This window comes from Hyaena hyaena, unplaced genomic scaffold, assembly GCF_003009895.1.
Source record: "Hyaena hyaena isolate Hyena2069 unplaced genomic scaffold, ASM300989v1 scaffold_318, whole genome shotgun sequence".
Classification (NCBI taxonomy): domain Eukaryota; kingdom Metazoa; phylum Chordata; class Mammalia; order Carnivora; family Hyaenidae; genus Hyaena; species Hyaena hyaena.
In genome coordinates, this window is record NW_024080949.1 from 964,457 (window position 1) to 982,828 (window position 18,372).

General features: G+C 41.2%; 1 protein-coding gene across 4 annotated transcripts in view; it reads left to right on the forward strand.

Annotated features, from left to right (window-relative positions):
* The window catches only part of DMD (dystrophin), a 634,325-nt gene that overhangs the window by 402,903 nt on the left and 213,050 nt on the right, over positions 1 to 18,372 (forward strand). For all 4 annotated transcript variants that reach the window (XM_039248767.1, XM_039248768.1, XM_039248770.1 and 1 more), the window contains exon 11: positions 1,591 to 1,669. In XM_039248767.1, the coding sequence (XP_039104698.1) occupies positions 1,591 to 1,669 (79 nt within the window). The remainder of the gene's footprint in view (positions 1 to 1,590; positions 1,670 to 18,372) is intronic.

Sequence of the window (18,372 nt, forward strand, 5' to 3'; positions counted from 1 at the left end):
AGTAGAAACTATGAGCCTTGAGGATGCCAAGGAAGCAATCCCTTCTGTCCTGGGGGTTGGAAAGTAGGTGTAGAAACATATAAAAGACTGGAACCGGAAGCGAAGGGGAAGGAGAGCGCTCCAGAGAGGAGCAGCAACAAGAACAAGTCACACAAGTGTTAAACTGGATGGAATATTGCGGACAGGCCGGTTGAGTGTGGCAGATAGCGCAGGGTCACAGGGCCAGGAAGGTAGCTTTGAAATGCTCCTCACACTTTTGTGTGTGCAACAGTGAAGCAAATACTGCACTTTTTGGAACTCCACGTGCTTTTCCAAATATTTGTTCCAAGTAAAGATGGGCAAGGCTAGGAGGAAGTGAAAAAAGAAGATTGTTCTGAATCTGTTAGGCCCTTGACTGATATTGCAAGACTGGAGTCGGCTTTAGACCAGACCACTTGAGCCACATTTCTGATCTTGTTTAATATCTGTTTTATCCCTTGGGAATTAACCACATGGTAGGACTGAACCCATTCGAGCTTTGCTGGCTCTGGGCAAAAGCTGACCCACCCCTTGTTGACCATGGGCTGTTCTGAACCAAATTAAGATCCAGATTGATGAAGCCTGGGGCCACCTCTAATACCTGGTCTGCAGAATGCATTTCACCCATCATTTCTCCGTTTTTTCCCTTCCCAGGATGGATTTCACTAAACTATCAGGACACTGTCAATATATTATAGAAGAACCTAATAGAAAAAAAAGAATGGTAATTTTTATTTCATGCCACCTAAAGATCTACTTCGCAGTAATTTTCAAGTCGTCTAAAAACTGAAATCTGAAAATGTCTTTGATCTCATTATCTCCTTTGTAATTACCCTGTATTTAAGCCTTGCCTTTACTTCTTTGATGCTTAAGTATTAATCAACTGTTGGTTACTCGTTAATTCTCAATGATCCATTAACTATCAACAGGACTCCCAAAAACATTAGTCAAAAACAATAGACTAAGACAAAATATATGCCATTCCTGAAATCCTTATCTAGTATATGAAGGAATGACAACCTCTCTAATCTTGGCATGAAAGTTTTAGAGGTGGCACTTGTGATGCTCATGGGAGCAGGAGTTCATTGGTGTCTGCCAGTGAGCAGAGTGTGAAAAAATCTCATTTTAACATTACCAAGAAAGCAAATTTTTTTTTGTTTGGCGTTGGTTTGATAAAAATGGCTCTTGGGGGGCTATAGGAGCGCCTGGGTGGCTCAGTCAGTTAAGCATCGTACTCTTGATTTTGGTTCAGGCCATGGTCTCATGGTTGTAAGATCAAGCCCTGCTCTGACTGCATGGAGGCTACTTGGGATTCTCTTGGGATTCTCTCTCTCCCTCTCTCCCTGCCCCTCCCCTCCTCGCACACACACGCACACTCGTGCTCTCTCTCTCTCTCTCTCTCTCAAAATAACTAAACATTAAAAAATCTGTTTTAAAAAATGGGGTTATAAATTGCTACTTTAATGTTCCAGCTTTCCGGGCCCAAAAGATCTGACCAAAGAGGGTACATCATTTTCATTGCTCCTCATTATATCTGATGAGAGGACATCATTTCTCTCCTCTTCCTCCCAGGTGGCTGTTGAGGACCGCATCAGGCAGCTGCACGAAGCCCACCGGGATTTTGGCCCCGCGTCCCAGCACTTCCTTTCCAGTAAGTCACTGTCACCTTTCATTGTTTAATGTCTTCATTGCATCTTGGTAGCAAGGAATGAAGAGCCGAATTACCATCATCTCTGCCAAGTGCACTGGAGGCATAACTCATCCTGAAATACACCTTGGTGGGAAAATTCAGAGGATTAGGAGAGGAGGACTGATTAGATCATTTTGCCCAGGCTTCAGCTAATGCATAATTGTTTCCTGCGATATGTGCTCAAGTGCTAACTTTGGTAATATTTTTGAGTCTTTAGTTCTGCTTATAGCAGTTCACTTCATAAGCTGATAATTATGATGCTGTATAATTATGATAGGATAATTCAGTATGTGTTACTAGGAATCTATAATTCTTTAGCTCTACATAATTCATTAAATACTTCCTGCCTCCAAGTTGGAAACACTCCCTATTATGTTTCCTTTCCCTAACCATTCTTACCGCTCTTTTATCCCTGACCACTATTCCTTCTTCTTTTAGTTTTCCTATTTTTAATTTTATATTAATTATATTTGTATCATTAATTATACTACCCATATGTATTATTGATAAATACATGTTTTAAAATAAATACTAAGAGGAACAGCCTTAGTTAACTGAGGGTTTACTATTGGACCTTCCCATTAATACACCATTACATATGACATTGTCAAGCTCTGTTTTCCTCTGATTCATGTTATTAATTTCTACGCCTCTTTCTTTGATTACAAAAATGTGTATTTTGAGGATTTTTTTTCTATTTAAAAAACCATACTGCTCCCACATGGAGTTAACATCTGTTAACACTTTGGCATATTTCTTCTCATACATGAGTATGTATAAGGGCTTCATCATCATTTTAAGGCAATTACTTTGCACCTGGCAATGTTACAAATATGAACTAATTTAATCCTCATTACCACCCCTTAAGGTAGATACCATAATTATACCCATTTTAAAGATGGGAAAGTTGAGGCACGCAGTCCCACAGAGCCAGGATTCAAAACCAAGTGGGCTCCAGAGTCTGCTTTAACTGACACACTGGACTGTTATTTACTTAGTTTATGTATTTTATAGACAGGAAGGGATTCTGTATGATCTCCCTTCATCCTCTGCTGCCTTCTTTTGTTGCCATTTTCTGGTCCTTTCCTTTCCTTTCCCTTCCATTTTCCATAGGTTAGGAAAAATATCTTTGCTCACATTTTCAAGTATTTGACTGGATGCTTTCATTGTGTCTCCATTGGGCTATTGTCTTTTTGAACAAAAGTTCCTAGAAGGTGGCGGTCCTGTCTTTTTGTTACACACACATAATGTACTAAGTAAGAAGTTGTCTTACTTTCTTGACTGGGTCTAACCTTACTCTGTGCATGCAGTCATTATCTGGACAGTATTACACATGCTTAGGAAGGGCCCAAAGAAGCAGGGGCAAGTTAAAGGAGCTTACACAATTAAGTGGAATTGTGGCTTCTAGGAATGCCTCTAGCATAATTACGAAGTGTACAGATTTTATCTTCTGTATTTTTCCAAATCTCTGGTCTGCTTAAGTAGCCTTGGTGACTGCCATTCTCTTCGATTTCATTGAGATTAAATGCAATAACATATTTGTAAGTGACTCATAAGCCATAAACAAAAATATTACTATTATGAATATTCATTACTCCTCAAACATCCTGTGTATTTATTCATCCCTTTTTCTCTCTCCCTGCCCCACCCACATTCCCATGTCTTCCCCATTAAAACCTCTTCTCAGAAAATGATGTTATTTAACCCAGGTGACAGGTAAAGTTTAATGTGTACTTCTCCTGGGTTATTTGCATTTTAATAGGGTGAAAAGCCATAAGCCTGAGGAATGACTCTCTGCGAGTAGAACGTCATCCACAGTCTCTGAGCTGTGAGGGAAGTACTTGCAAGAGCCAGGTGGAGCATCCTTAACACTTTTTAAACAGTATCACACCAATGCCTGCTTCCAGAAAGGTCAGGCTAGTAGACACAGATGCTCATAAAGACATTGCTTTCCCTGCTTAAATGGAGCCAGCCCCAGAAGCCACCAATTTCTTACTCATGTGGAATATCAAGATACGCTTAGAAGATTCGACTGTGGATAGCAGACACTACCAGTTCAGTTTAAGGGATATTTGAGAAATAGGACTGTGAAACAAAAGACTAATTGAAGGCTGTTGCTTTGTGTTGTCTTTTTTTATTTTTATTTTATTTTTTATTTTTCAAACTCACAACCCTGAGATCAAGACCTGAGCTGAGATCAAGAGTTGGACACTTAACTGACTGAGCCACCCAGGCGCCCCTGTCTTTTTTTTTTTTTTAATTATAGAGGTAATAAATGCCTCTCTAGGAAATTTTGAAAAGCAGAGAGTACAAACAGGAAAAAAAAAATTACCCTTAATCCCACCACTTGGAGATAACCATGATAAAAATTGTGCTTTATGTACTTGCTGTCTTTCTCTCAGGGGTGCACGTATGTGGGCGAATTCAGATTCTCCTCTCGTCTTTTAAACCAAACGGGATAAAAACACATTAACATTTTATGACCTGCTTTTTTCCCTTAGAACTATAATAAAAATATTTGTGTGTGCTTAAATATTACTCCACAGAGTAATTTTTTAAATGGCTGGGCAGTATTCTCTTGTCTGGCTGTACCAGATTTACCAAGACAATTCTCAGTTACTCAGTAGTAAAGTTATTTCAGATTTCTCACTGTTCTGTCCAGCATTGTGACTAACATCCTTTACACACCTTTGTAAACATCTCCTATCCTCCCTACAAGATAAATTCCTACAGAACTTCTCTGTAAAAGGATGTTTACATTTGTAAGGCTTTTGCTATGTGCTGCCACACTGACGACTAGAAATCTCCAGAAACTGGGTGCCCCATCAAACCCATATTTGAGGCAGGGCATTTCCCAAGTCATTTACTTGCCATTACATTGTTTTCAGTGAAAGCAAAACAGTTTTTCCCCTAAAACTAATAAAAATATGTTTGAAGGGGCACCTGGGTGGCTTAGTTGGTTAAGCGTCTGACTTTCGCTTAGGTCACGATCTCGCGGTTCGTGGGTTCGAGCCCCACGTCGGGCTCTGTGCTGACTGCCGGCTCAGAGCCTGGAGCCTGCTTCGGATTCTGTGTCTCCCTCTCTCTCTGACCCTCCCCTGCTCACGCTGTCTCTCTGTCTCCTAGAAATAAATTTTAAAAAAAATATGTTTGAAAAAGATACCACTAAGATCATAGTAAATGAATTTGAATTGATGTTTAATTGGCTTCCAGGTTACTAGGAATAATAATAAGTCTTTGAGACTTAGAAATTGAGAAAGGAAGATGAGGCAGTAATTGTACCCCTAAACATGCTCACCATCCCTGTCTCTCTTATTCTCCCTCTCCATTTCTCTCCTTCTCTGTCCATCTCTCTCTGTCTCTCTCTCTCTCTCTCTCTCTCTCTCTCTCTCTCTCTCTCTCTCTCTCTCACACACACACACACACACACACATTCCCCTTTGAAAATTACATTACCAGCTGTCTTTGTTTTTTATCAATAGAGAGAGGAAGGCTTTTACTCAAGAAAAGTATTCAGTGTTTCTTCTTGGTGGCCCAATCTCTACTTGTTAAAGAAGTTGTTTCTTTTATCTTAGATCTGAGAGAAATGAGAAGAGAAAAACATTGTAAAAATATGACCCTTATCCATTGCTAGATACTAGCTTGCCTTTAATTCCAGCTTTAATATTCTACCACTTTTTAAAAAAAAGATCTTAGGTAATCTCTACCCCCTACGTGGAACTCAAACTCGTGACCAGATCAAGAGTTGCATGCTACATGAACTGAGCCAGCCAAGAGTTCCGATATTCTACTACTTCTCATTGTCTTTGGCAACTGAAACCAAGGAAAGAGAGAAATTCTAATACCTTGATTTTTAAAAATTATATAACGTTATATATATAATTAACTATATTTTATATAATTTTAATCACACTCAGCATTTATACGTATATTGGAATATATACATATATTAGAATATATAGTGGGAAGTACAGTGTCCATGTCTTCATATGTCAATATGAAGAAAGTACTCTAGTATTTATTGGCATAATACTCTGAAAATTGTCCATCCTGCATCTTCAAGAATTTAAAACCTTTTAGAAAAAGAATTTAAGCTCTTTTTGTGTGTCAGTTTTCTCAGTTCTCTGAGCTTCTGTTCTAAATTTTACATAACCAAGGATAACTATATATTTGAATAAAGGTAGAAATCTTTCTGTAACAGTGAAAAGAACTTAGAGTTGTCTTAATATTTCACCAGTTCTGTGAAATCATACCATTTGCAACCACATGGATGGAGCTAGAGAGTATTATGCTAGGAGAAACAAAATAAGCAAGCAGAGGGGGAAAAGGAGAGAGAGAGAGAGAAAGAGAAAGTTCAAGAAACAGACTCTTAACTGTAGACAGCAAACTGCTGGTTACCAGAGGGGAGGTGGATGGGGGAGATGGGTAAAATAGGTGATGGGGATTAAGGAGTGCACTTGTGGTGAGAACCGGATGCTGTATGTAAGTGTTGAATCACTATATTGTGCGCCTGAAACTAATATTACGCTCTATGTTAACTAACTGGAATTTTAAAATTTTACCAGTCGCAAAATTCCCCAGAGTAGCGTTTGTCCAAGCCATGTTCCTCAGAACAGTAACGTTCTGTATGATGTTAATAACTCTTCCTTGAAAAAATAGTTTTGTGAGCAATAAGTTTGGAGAAACACTAGCTTATAAAGATAAGAAAGTTTTTTGTTAGAATTGTTGCAGCCTTGAATATACATGGAAATGCTAAGAGAGGAGGAAAAGTCAGTAGCTCTTCTCCCTCCTTCCGTGACGATGGAAGGCTTTTTCAGGCATACCAATTAATTTCTCACTAAACATGCCATGAAACGTGGTATAGGAATCTTTGCCCTAAAGTGGTATTTGCCAAATGGTTTAATAATGAGAACTTTCTGCTGAAGGTAGTAAGAACACAATCCAATTAAAAAGAAAATGAGTTATTTATAAGGCAAAAGGGTCAACTTTCTCTTTCCTGAGGTTTCTGGTGCCCGCCCCCACCCCAGGCGTCCTGTATGCTGTGGAATTTCCTAACTGGAGAGAGGCTAAGGGACAATCTATCTGAGTTGTTTTCGTAGTACTCATTAGTGAATACCGAAATCAGTTTAATGACTTGCAACCAACAATTTTTTAATGGAATGGAGGAGATTAGAAAATATCAGAGTACATAACATAAGCAAGGTTAAGTATTGTTTTGACACTTTGGTCTCTGTTAGGGGTGGGGGTACGTGTGCGCACGCGTGCATGCGTGTGCGCTTCAACAAAATGGAAGATACTTGGCTTCTGTGGGTTGCAGTCAAAAGGAATCTGAAAGGCAGTGAAATACGCCACCCCATCCTTATTTTTACAGATGAGAGAATAGGTGTAGAAAGATAAAATGACATCACCAAGGTCACACACACGGTGGGACTGGACCCCAGTGTCTGCACTTGCAATCCGTATCTCACACTGCCTTAACCATTTACGACACTCAGGCCAGCGATCGTCTAGTTCACCTGACACTGCCACAGACTTCTGTCTTTTGTTTCTCTTGGTCTGGGCCGTACTCAGTTGATTTACAGAGCCTGAATTCTTCTCTCGAGGCCTCTGGGCCAAGTGTTGTCTCCCTTGGGGTACTGATTAAGACTCTGGAACTAAGCTGACTAGGTTCAAGTACTAGTCAGATACTCAGTCTCTTTATCCTCATCTGTAGAATGGAGATAAGAGTAACGTTTCATCAAATGTAAGACATATTCCCTCCCACCAAGTTATGAAAGCCCTGAAATCAGAATGTATATAATGTCCAGTGAAGTTTTGAATTCAATGAAGTATGGCAATATTATCTTATAAGGGTTATAGTGAGGATCAAATAGTTAATATATATACTTATATATATTAGATATATATGTAAAGTATATAGAGTAGCACCTAGCACACAGTGATATATAAGTGATTGCTGTCAGCATTTGCATTAGTGTCTTTGTTACTATCAGTTTAACAGTATAACTTCTTATCTGCGTATGAGAGTGAAACTAGGCACGAAAGTATCATTCATTCTCTTCTATTTAATTGTATGTAACTAGTTTCTCTCCTTCCTGAAGATATTTTTCATGGATCTAAGAGCAGTGTTTTCTTTATTATAAGAGCTCAATAGTTATTGGTGTCATTGGCAAAAGGATAAATAATCAGTGAGTAAACCCTAATCTCTGCAAGGAAGGATGGTTTTATATTCTCCAGCACCTAACATGGTATCTGTATTTGGTAGATGTTCAATAAAATCACTTACAGAGTGAATTATGTTTTATATCAAAAAGAAGATGAGGTAAATTTGCTCCTGACATTGCTAATACACAGTGGCATGAGATTTAGCATAGTGACTGTCACATAGTAGACACTCAGTAAATAATGTGACCTTTCTTTCATGTTGCCTCCGAGCAAGGACTAATAGCATTCAGAACTTGACATGGTCCTTTTTATAAAAATCTCCTGTGCCCTGTAATATATTAACGGGAAAAGCGGACTTCTAAATTACAGCATGATCGCAACTATATTAGAAAATAAAATAGAAACAGCAGAAGAGGATACATGAAGACAAGACTGAAAAGAAAATACATCAGAATGCAAAGAGCTATTGCATTTTTCTTCCTTTTTACTTTTACAGGTGTTTTTATAATAAGCGTGTTTTACTTTGATAATGGAAAAAAACAGTAATGGTCAAGATTTTTATTCTCTAGCTTTGAACCCACTGACCTTTTGCAGTGTTAAACTCTCCTGATGGCTATGAAACTCCTTAAGACAGATTTCTTTTTTACTGTTTGTTCTGAATTTAAACGCTGTGAGTTTCACTGAGTGATCTTCTTGTTCTCAGATTATGAGGCCCTGTAAAAAGAATGAATTGATCCCTAATTTCTTCCAGGCTTCATTCATCATCTTAAGTTTCTAAACCAATTCCCTGGTTAGCTCTTTATCTCATTAAAGCAACCCAAGGCATCCCAGTTGCCCCTGGTTACTTAGGACCCAGAAGTTTGTTTCCATCCTGAGACTTGCCAAACCTTGATCCCTGTACCCCCCTCCACCCGACTCCACCACCCACCTCCTCTTCTATCCCACACTTAATAAATAAGGTGGGGGGATACTTAAAGCAAATCTGAAAATTGCTGACATTTCACTTAACCCCGCTCCAATCTGTGCTACCATTGTCCTCAGGGGATGGATGAATTTGAAATATGAGTAGACCAATAATTTAAAGCTACAGATAGGCTTAAAGAAGCCGTCATGATAACAGTGAGGAAGGAGCTTACAGATACAGCATGAGATGATTTTCATCCCGAAGCCCCCTATCAGGGAACAGTCTCAGGGCAAAATAATTTGGGCCAATTTCTTAAGTCATCACATGCTATCACAAGTGTTGGGAATTTGGGACAGATGCCTTCTAACTTATCAGTGATCCTGGTAATACCTTCCTAAGTTCAGAAGTAGCCTTTCAGATGCCCCCAGGAAAGCACAGTGATCATAATTAAACTCTTTCCTCAAAACCTATTTCTATGGCCCTGTCTCCTTAAGCTCAAATTTGTATTCTCCATTAAGACCTAGATTTGTTTGCTTTAGAGTAACCTTAGTAACAAAATTTTTGCATCTTTGGCCTACATATCCATTTATTTGGACACATGAGGAAGCTTCAGAAAGTTCTTGGTTTCTGCAGTGGGGATTCATGTGCTGGAGCTGGCTTATACTGGCTTAAAAGAGCCAGTTGTTAAATATATGATGATTGTGAGCCAGTTGTTAAACTGCCCCTCAGTAGCTCGAAATCCACCATAATGGAACTATCGACCCCACAAAAAATTGGCAAAGAGTGCAAATCAAGACTTCTTTGTTCTTTTCTGCATAGCTCGTTCACCAGAATGCCACCGAATATATGTTATTCAGCTTACTCCCCAGGTCCTGGAGGCACAGCTCAGGATCCAAACATCTCTCTGCCTTAAGCTAGGATGACCACTGCTCCTGGTGTGTCTGGGATGTTCTTGATTTGAGCACTGAAATCCTGCATCCCAGGAAACCTCGCCAGTGCTATGTGTACCAGAATGGCTGCTCACCCTAGCCTTAAGTAGTGTTTCGTGGAAATAGGGCCCTGGGTGGTTACTCTTGTACAAGTAATTTGTCTAGACAGCAGCTCTTGGGTGACGGGGCATGAGGGAGGTAGGATAAGGTGGGCGACACCAGTGAGGGAGTCAAGCTAAACGAGGAGGTGGAGACAAACTTCAACCTGACCCCACAGGGCATTCTGGAGCACACATTGCACCACCAAGTTGGCCCCATTTTGAAGCAAGGGAGCTAGACTGTTGTTCCCCCACATCAGTCAGGCACTGGCTGTGGATTTCTGGGGAGTAGGGGACAAATGGCATTTCCCATTTCAATGAGGAAGGTTCTCTGGAGCCAGAGTCGATGGGCGCATAGCAGCCAACACTCACAGCAGCCAGAGATGCCTGTGTCAGCGGGGAAGGGGGCTCCGAAGGGGCCACCAGCAGCTTCCACTTCTTTCAGGCTTGATGATGTTACTGCGATACCCCATGCAAAATGTGACTATGATGTTCAATGGCAACACTTGGCTTGATCACCACCCACTACTCTCCCACATATCAGGAACTTAGTCTGGTGGCAGGGCAGAGATGAAGCAAGTGCTGCCTTCCTTCTTATTTTTTCTTCCTCATCATGACAGATTTCCCTGGGCCTCTTGTGGACCTAGGGCACCAGACCAGCTCCACGGTCCTAAATCAGTTTCATGATACATGGGCACTATTTCAGTGGGATGCCGGCTCTGAAAGGTATATTTTTACACTCCCCGGAAAATGAAGGCATTTGTGAGTTTGGCCCAGAGTACCATTTTGTCATCTGTCCCTAAATACAAAGCTTTGCAACACAGAAATGGTGGAATCACATCCCTGTGGGCAAAAATCATTACTTTCGTTTTTCCATTTGGCTGTTTTCCATTTTCAGGGCACAACCAGTTTGGGATTACAAAATACTTTTTGGTGAGACCTTTGAGGTGAGGACAAAGGCATTTTGTTCTTTTGTGGACTTGCATAAACTGTGCCTGGTTTAAAAACCATTGTCTTGAATTTTAAAATACACTTTCAGATATCGGCAGTAACAACCGTCTTGACCTCAGTGCACTGCACACGGGCTTTGCTTCCTTAGGGCTGCAAAGAGCGGGTATGGACAGCTGCAAACACTAGGAAGGACAGAATGGCAGTCACCGTGAAGGACGTTTGCTTCTCTCTCCATGTGCTTTGCCACTGTGCCCCCCAAACTACCACAGTATCATGGCTTCCCTCTCCTCCCTGCCTTGTCCTTACTCCCAGTTTCTGTGGCCTTGTGACTTCTGTTTCCTTCTTTAGCCCTCTCACTTTTTTTTTAAGTCCCCACCTTTTCACCATCTAGATTTTTCTATAGATGTTGCAATCAAAATCACCAAGAAAGAGGGTCTGATTCAGTTAGGTATTAACTGTCTATGTATATTGAAAGCAGGCTTTCTTGACCTGGGCACTCAAGACAACACAACTGCGCTGTGCATTGTGGGAGGTTTAGCAACACCTCTGCCCTCTCCCCACTACGCCAGTAGCACCCACCTTCTCAATTGTGACCATGAAAAATGCCTCCGAATGTTGTCAAATGCTGTCTGGAGGGTGAAATTGTCCCTTCCACTCCTGTATCCCTAACTCCTGGACAATGTGGAGCCATGACAGTTGGGTCACATGGGACACTAAGGAGAATGGCCTAAGACTGAGGAATCATTTGAGACTGCTTTTCTACAACTCCCTTGTCCAAGGCAGTGAGGAGGAGTGCCCTCCACAGACAACCTTCTTTCCTTCTGGGAACTGCTTCAGCTGCCTCCCCCAAGGTCATACAGCTTCTATGGGTAGCTCCTGATGGATGCAGGAGTGTAAAGACCTGGCCATTTTGGCCCACCTCGGGAGAACTCTATCATTCTACTTCATTAACCGAGACTCCCTGGGCCTGCCTCCTAGCTTGACTTCTCTTGGTTGCCATTCTTGGTTCCTATCTTCTCCCTACCGCAGGTGTTGATCTCAAGGGCACATCATACTCAATATCCTGCTCTCTAAACTTTGTCTTAGAGTCTGTTTCCTGGGGAACCCCATCTGTGAGAGGACAATGTAACTGATGGGCATTTCAAAGCATATGAGGAAAAGGCATTATAATAGGCTCATTCTGGTCACTGGGTGATTTGATTTACTCTTGCTTTCATTATGAGGTTGATGATTTTGTCCAGTGTATGTAGTGATGATCATTATTTCAGATGCCTGACCTCATGACCTCCATTAATGAGTATGCTTAAGAACAGCATAAGATTATGTCAGCCTCTCGCCTTACACCTTAAGTTCAGCAGCATACATACCAATGACAGACAAGAGTTAGAATGAAGGATAGTTGATAAAATAGATCATAAAAGGAAATGGGTTGGAGCGTGACCACCATAAGGGTAAAGGGCATGAGTTCATTCTATTTTTTTTATGTCAGGCATCCAACATCTTGCAGATAAGGGCAGGACACGGCTTGATTGAATGAATAACTGGACACTCCAAAGATTATTCCCTCTCTAATACAATAGGAAAGACTGAGCCTAGTGCCTAGTCTAATGTCCTGAAAAAATGAGGAGCTTCACTTTATTTTCAGCCAACTAAGAATTGATTCATTCTGTCATTCAACCAGTCTATTCCATGACTCGTGTAGGTCAAACTCTGTTCTAGATCCTAGGGAAACATTAGTAAATAAAAGAAAAACTCTCTCTCATGGAGGTTAAATTTTAATGGGACAAAGCAATCAGGTTATGATAAGTTTAATTAAGATGAATAAGGGGCACCTGGGTGGCTCAGTCCATTGAGCATCCAAATTTGATTTTGGCTCAGGTCATGATCTCTCAGTTCATGGGTTCGAGCCCCATTCATGTTTTCTCTCTCTCTCTCTCTCTCTCTCTCTCTCTCTCTCTCAAAATAAATAAATAACCTTTTTAAAAAGAAGAATAAAACAGGCTAAAGGTGATGGAGCAGGGAAGTTTTTTTAAGTGGGGGAAGGGCAGAGAGAATGCCAAGCAGGCTCTGTGCTGTAGCGCAAAGCCGGACATGGGGCTCAATCTCACAGACTGTGATGTCACGTCATGAGCCAAAATCAAGAATGGGATGCCCAACCAACTGAGCCACCCAAGTACCCTGGGGAGGAGAACTTTTTAAATGTGTTGGTTATGGGGGTGGCATTTGGGTAGAGAAGTGAGGAAACAAACCAGACACATACTGGGGTGGGGAAGGAGACAAAACAGGGTACCAGGCAGAGGAAGCAGTAAATGCAAAGACCCTGACATGAGAGCAAGCATAGTGACGGTTTGGGGAACAATAAAGAGTGTATGAGAAAGCAAGATGGTGGGTAATAAAGAGGTCAGTGAGTGACTAAGATCCAGGCCAGGTAGGGTCTTGTCAACTATGATTAAAAACCTTTGAAATTTCTTATTAAGGGGAGACTTAGGAGGGTTCTGAGCTAGAAAGTGACATGATCTGACTTACTATGCCTGTAGCATTCATTCATACATTTATTAACAAACACAGGCACTTGGAATAGACAGAATCCTGGCCTTGGGATGCTCAAATTCTAAACAAAAGAGAAAGACCTATAAGGAAAAATAATCATGACCTTCTGTAGCTGTGATAAATAGGAGTGGTACAAGTACAGGGAGAGGAGGAATAATTAATTCTACAGGAAGCAAAATGAGATGTTCTTTACGGACTAGTAAATAAGCCCAATTTCCATGGAAGGGGTCACTTCCCACACAGCACCAAGCGATTCTCAGATACCAGCAGGTCCTAGAATTCAACTCCATTCCAACACTATCGACTTGTTAAGAGCATCAGATTCTACAGGTTAAGGGTACAGTCCTTCAAGACTGTCCACTCCCTACCACCCGACCAACCCTGCCCGCTTCAGATGCCAATCACAAGCCAGGTTGTTACCAGTGTTTCTGACCAACCCGCTATAGACTGGAAATTTCCACAGCCTCCTCCTTGGACTTCAAACAGTTGCAAATCTAGATTATAACCTGTACTTCTTCCGATTGGACTGACTATAAACCAGAAGTTCCTAGGACCTCCTCCTCAGCATCGATTCTTTTGCTAGAGGTGCTCCAGAACTCAGAAAAACATTTTACTTATAAGATCACCAGTTTATCACAAAGAAATATAATTCAGGATCATCCAGATGAAAGGGAGGCATAGGGCAAGGTATGCAGGAAGTGTGGGGCCCCCATGCCCTCCCCAAGTGAGTTCCTCTCCCCACATCTCCAACCCAGAAGCTCTGCAAACCCTGTCCTTTTGGGGTTTTATGGAGGCTTCATTACAGACTAATGATTGATTAGATCATCAGCCATTGGCCGTTGACTCAACCTCTGGCCTCTTTCCTCTCCCGCCTCCCCAGGAGTGGGGGAGAGGTGGGGACTGCAAGTTCTAACGTCTAATTAAGAGGTTGTATCTCCAGAGGCCCATCCTCTGGTGCCTTCCAAAAGTCACCTCATTAACGTAACACAAGACACCTTCATCACTCCCCACCCAGGAAATTCCAAGGGTCTTGGGAACTGTGAGCCAGGAACTGCAGGCAAAGAGCCAATAAATATCTCAGCAATCACAATATGACAACTCGAATTAATGCACATTGTCTCTGAAGGTACATACACATCCAAGGTAGAGAGTATTTCATCTGAGAGGAACCTAGCAAACAATGCTTCTGATTCCTTGGCCCCTGATTTCCTTCACCTAGCGAGGTTCACAGGATGTATTCTGGTGTGGTAAATATCCCCCTTTCCAATTTTACATGTAGCCTCCTTATAGCCCTTTTGTCCAAAAAGGGATTTCTTATGTATGTATAATGAATATAAATATAGGTTTTAGAGAGTGCTAATGTTTTAATGAGCTAGAAATAGGCAGACAAGAGAGAATAATTGAAGGATTAGTCAACATGGGGACAATTTGACTTGGAAAGAAAAAATCTGAGCAGGAAATGTCTGGGAAAAAATCATAAGAGGAATGGAATGAAATGAGCTCATTTATGGTGTGAGTTAAGGACAGAGGGATTTATTCTCAAAAGGTAAAAAGCAAGAGCTTGAATTATAGACTTTGACCTAGGCCAGCTATCAAGGGAAGGAGACTGACTCAAAAGACTTTGTCCAGGAGGTCTGGAGCAGATACATCTATTAAAAGGCAGCAGGGGAAGAGGGAAAGTTTTGAACCAAATCTTCAGTTTTTCCTGGAGCCCAACTCAAAAGCTCACCAGAACCCTTGCTGTCTTAGGGCAAAATACAGGACAACAAGACTGATGCCTTAAACAAGATCAGATAATTCCTCTAATGTGAACCAGCCACACTAATGTATATATTTACAAAAAAAAAAAAAAAAAGAGTATGTTTAGTCACATGACATGTGATTTAAAACTCAGAACTAAAAATAGAAATTAAAATGAAAGTGTCTTGTTCTATGTCTTTCTAGAAATACTTGGCTATCTGTTTTGAATTCCTAAACAATTCCTAGTATAAAATGATGAAACATGGTTGACTTTCCTAGTTGACACCAGCATCGGAGTGGCAAAAAGAAGATTCGTCTCTTCTCAAGTTTTACTCCTCTGAGAACCACATACAATTTTTTGAAGAGAAAGAACATGGCTGGAAAAGGGAGAAGAGGGATAATTTGCTGGGGTTGTTGCCCAGGCCCATGCTTTAGTGGTCAGCAGTCACTTTAACTCTAGGACCACAGACCCGGATTGGCCTGGTTCCCCTAGGGTTCTTCGCACTGGCAGTAAAGTTGGTTAATGGGATAAATACCTTGATGACTCACTACACTAATGATGATGATAATGATAATAGAGATAGGAATAGGAATCCAAAAGCCATGGAGCACTTTTTGCTCTTAACACGAAAGAAGAATTTTCTGTGGATTAACCTCTGTAATCTTCACAACAAACGTGTAGAATAAGGAGTATTCCTGTCTCTTTCATAGAAGAGAAGCCAGACTGGACACGTTTAATAACTCATCCAAGTTTATACTTGGAGCCATTACAGGTTATCAGCTTCGGAGAAGGGGTTCCAGGAACTAGTGAGTGGCAACATTCTTGGCCACATTGGGAACATTCTGCTTGGGAACATTCTTGTGTTCTTTAGTCTCTTGATGTTCTTTTACCTCCCTCACTCTCCCCCCCCCACCCTTCTCTTCCTCAACTTCCCTCTCCCCGTCCCTTCCTCCTATATGAGAATAGACAGTTTCTGTACTCATGTTTATAGGCCTACAGGTCAACTGTGGTTCAGATGATCTAGACAGAGTTTGGCTGGGAAGCTTAGCTGCAGGCTGCTAGTTCCATTTAGGTTGTTTCTAAACATGTTGGGTGTTGAGGCCACTGAAGCATCAGAGACCACCTGGGGCATGTACCCCTGGCTGATTCCCAGAAGACAAGAGCACAAGCCTCTGTTCATGTAATGTCTGCTAAGGCCCCATTGGCCAAAGCGAGTCACATGGCTAAGCCCAAGGTCAAGGGGCCGAGAAGCATACTGCTCGCCGAGAAACTATGGCTAAAGTCTAGACGTTTAATTGTTTCACAGTGCAGGAAAGTGTTGGGATCGAAGTATAATCTTTCCCACTTTCTTTTTGCTTTAATTTTTGTCATATCCTTAGCTCTTTCTCACTTTTGCTTTCTAAATGAATGTGCATCTCATCTACAGTCATTTGGTTTTTAATATCTGAGTTGCTCCCTACTGGCTTAGGTTTCAAATTTTACATTCCTTGAAATTTCCCTGGTGCCTAATACAATACCGTTCACACAGAGAGCATTCAGCAAATGGTGTTGACTGCCTGCCGTCTTTTAAAAGCACATCTGGAGAGACACTAAAGGCACCTGGCAATATTGCACTGACTTGTTAGTAACCTGGCTTAACCCAGATGGCCTGAAGACTGTAGCCACCTTTCCCCGGGGGAAAGTTCTCTGGTAATACAGTCAGGCACTTCTGTTCAGAATCAGTCAGAAATTCCATGAGCATAACTCAGTCACAGCTCTATTTCTATAAACACCTATCTTCCTATAGCTGGCCTTAGGTTTATTTCTTTCTTACTGTACTAATAATGACAAGGAGGTTCTTGGAGTTTTGTAGAAGTCAATTGGAACGAGCTTTTCTTCATGAGCAGTGCTACCAAATATTGGTTGTGAGATTTTGCGGGACTGCAAAGCCAGCAACACTTGGGTATGTTTATCTTTGCAACTCAGGTACCTTGGCACGTACTTTAGTATGAACTCTTGACTCCCCAGATCAAATGTAAGTCTGAAACTCTAAATGACTTGGCAATCTATTGACAGAGCCCATGGTGCGGTATTCTGTTCACCATGTGCGATGGTCTCGGAGCTCGGTGTTATCTGTCTGACAGCTCATATAATATTTACAGGTTGTTATTCGTGAGGAGTTTTAGTTAGCCATAAAGATTTTCACAGTTATGGCAGACATTAGAGGTCTCATTCATCACTCTTGTGTCCTTCCCCTCTGGAATGTAGCCCATCTGTCTCTGCTGTTGAAATCTTTATGGAAAATCTGCCCATCTTTGAAAGTTTAGTAAGTGATCTTAAAGTTTTCATTGAATCTTTACTTTTGATATATGATACAGACATATAAAGCACTATTCTTATTTTAATGTTTTGAAAAGTATTAAATTTAACTTGGTCTTTCAGTTAAATGACAGAAAACTTACTCTTGCTTCAGGGACGATACGTTTTCAAAAGGAAACAGAAATAGTAAAGAGAAAGCAATCACAATGGAGAAAGATGATACACACGTACACATACATTCAGCACTAACAACTACATGAAAGCTTAAGCACTGTACTATAATCTTTTTTTAATATAATCTATTGTCAAATTGGTGTTCATACAACACCCAGTGCTCATCCCAGCAAATGCCCTCCTCAATGCCCGTCACCCACTTTCCCCTCCCCCTCACCCCCCATCCACCCTCAGTTTGTTCTCAGTATCTAAGAGCCTCTTAGGGTTTACCTCCCTCCCTTTGTGTAACTTTTTTTCCCCTTCCCCTCCCCCATGGTCTGTTAAGTTTCTCAGGATCCCCATATGAGTGAGAATGTATGGCATCTTTCTCTGACTGAGTTATTTCACTTAGCATAATACCCTGCAGTTCTATCCATGTTGCTACACTTGGCCAGATTTCATTCTTTCTCATTGCCATGTAGTATTCCACTGTATACATAAACCACATCTTCTTTACCCATTCATCAGTTGATGGATATTTAGGCTCTTTCCATGATTTGGCTCTTGTTGAGAGTGCTGCTATGAACATTGGGGTCCATGTGCCCCTATGCATCAGCACTCCTGTATCCCTTGGGTAAATTCCTAGCACTGCTATTGCTGGGTCATAGGGGAGTTCTAGTGTTAATTTTTTGAGGAACCTCCACACTGTTTTCCAGAGGGGCTGTACCAGTTTGCATTCCCAGCAAAAGTGTAAGAGGGTGCCCGTTTCTCCACATCCTCGCCAGCATCTAGAGTCTCCTGATTTGTTTTAGCCACTCTGACCAGTGTGAGGTGGTATCTCAGTGTGGGTTTGATTTGTATTTTCCTGATGATGA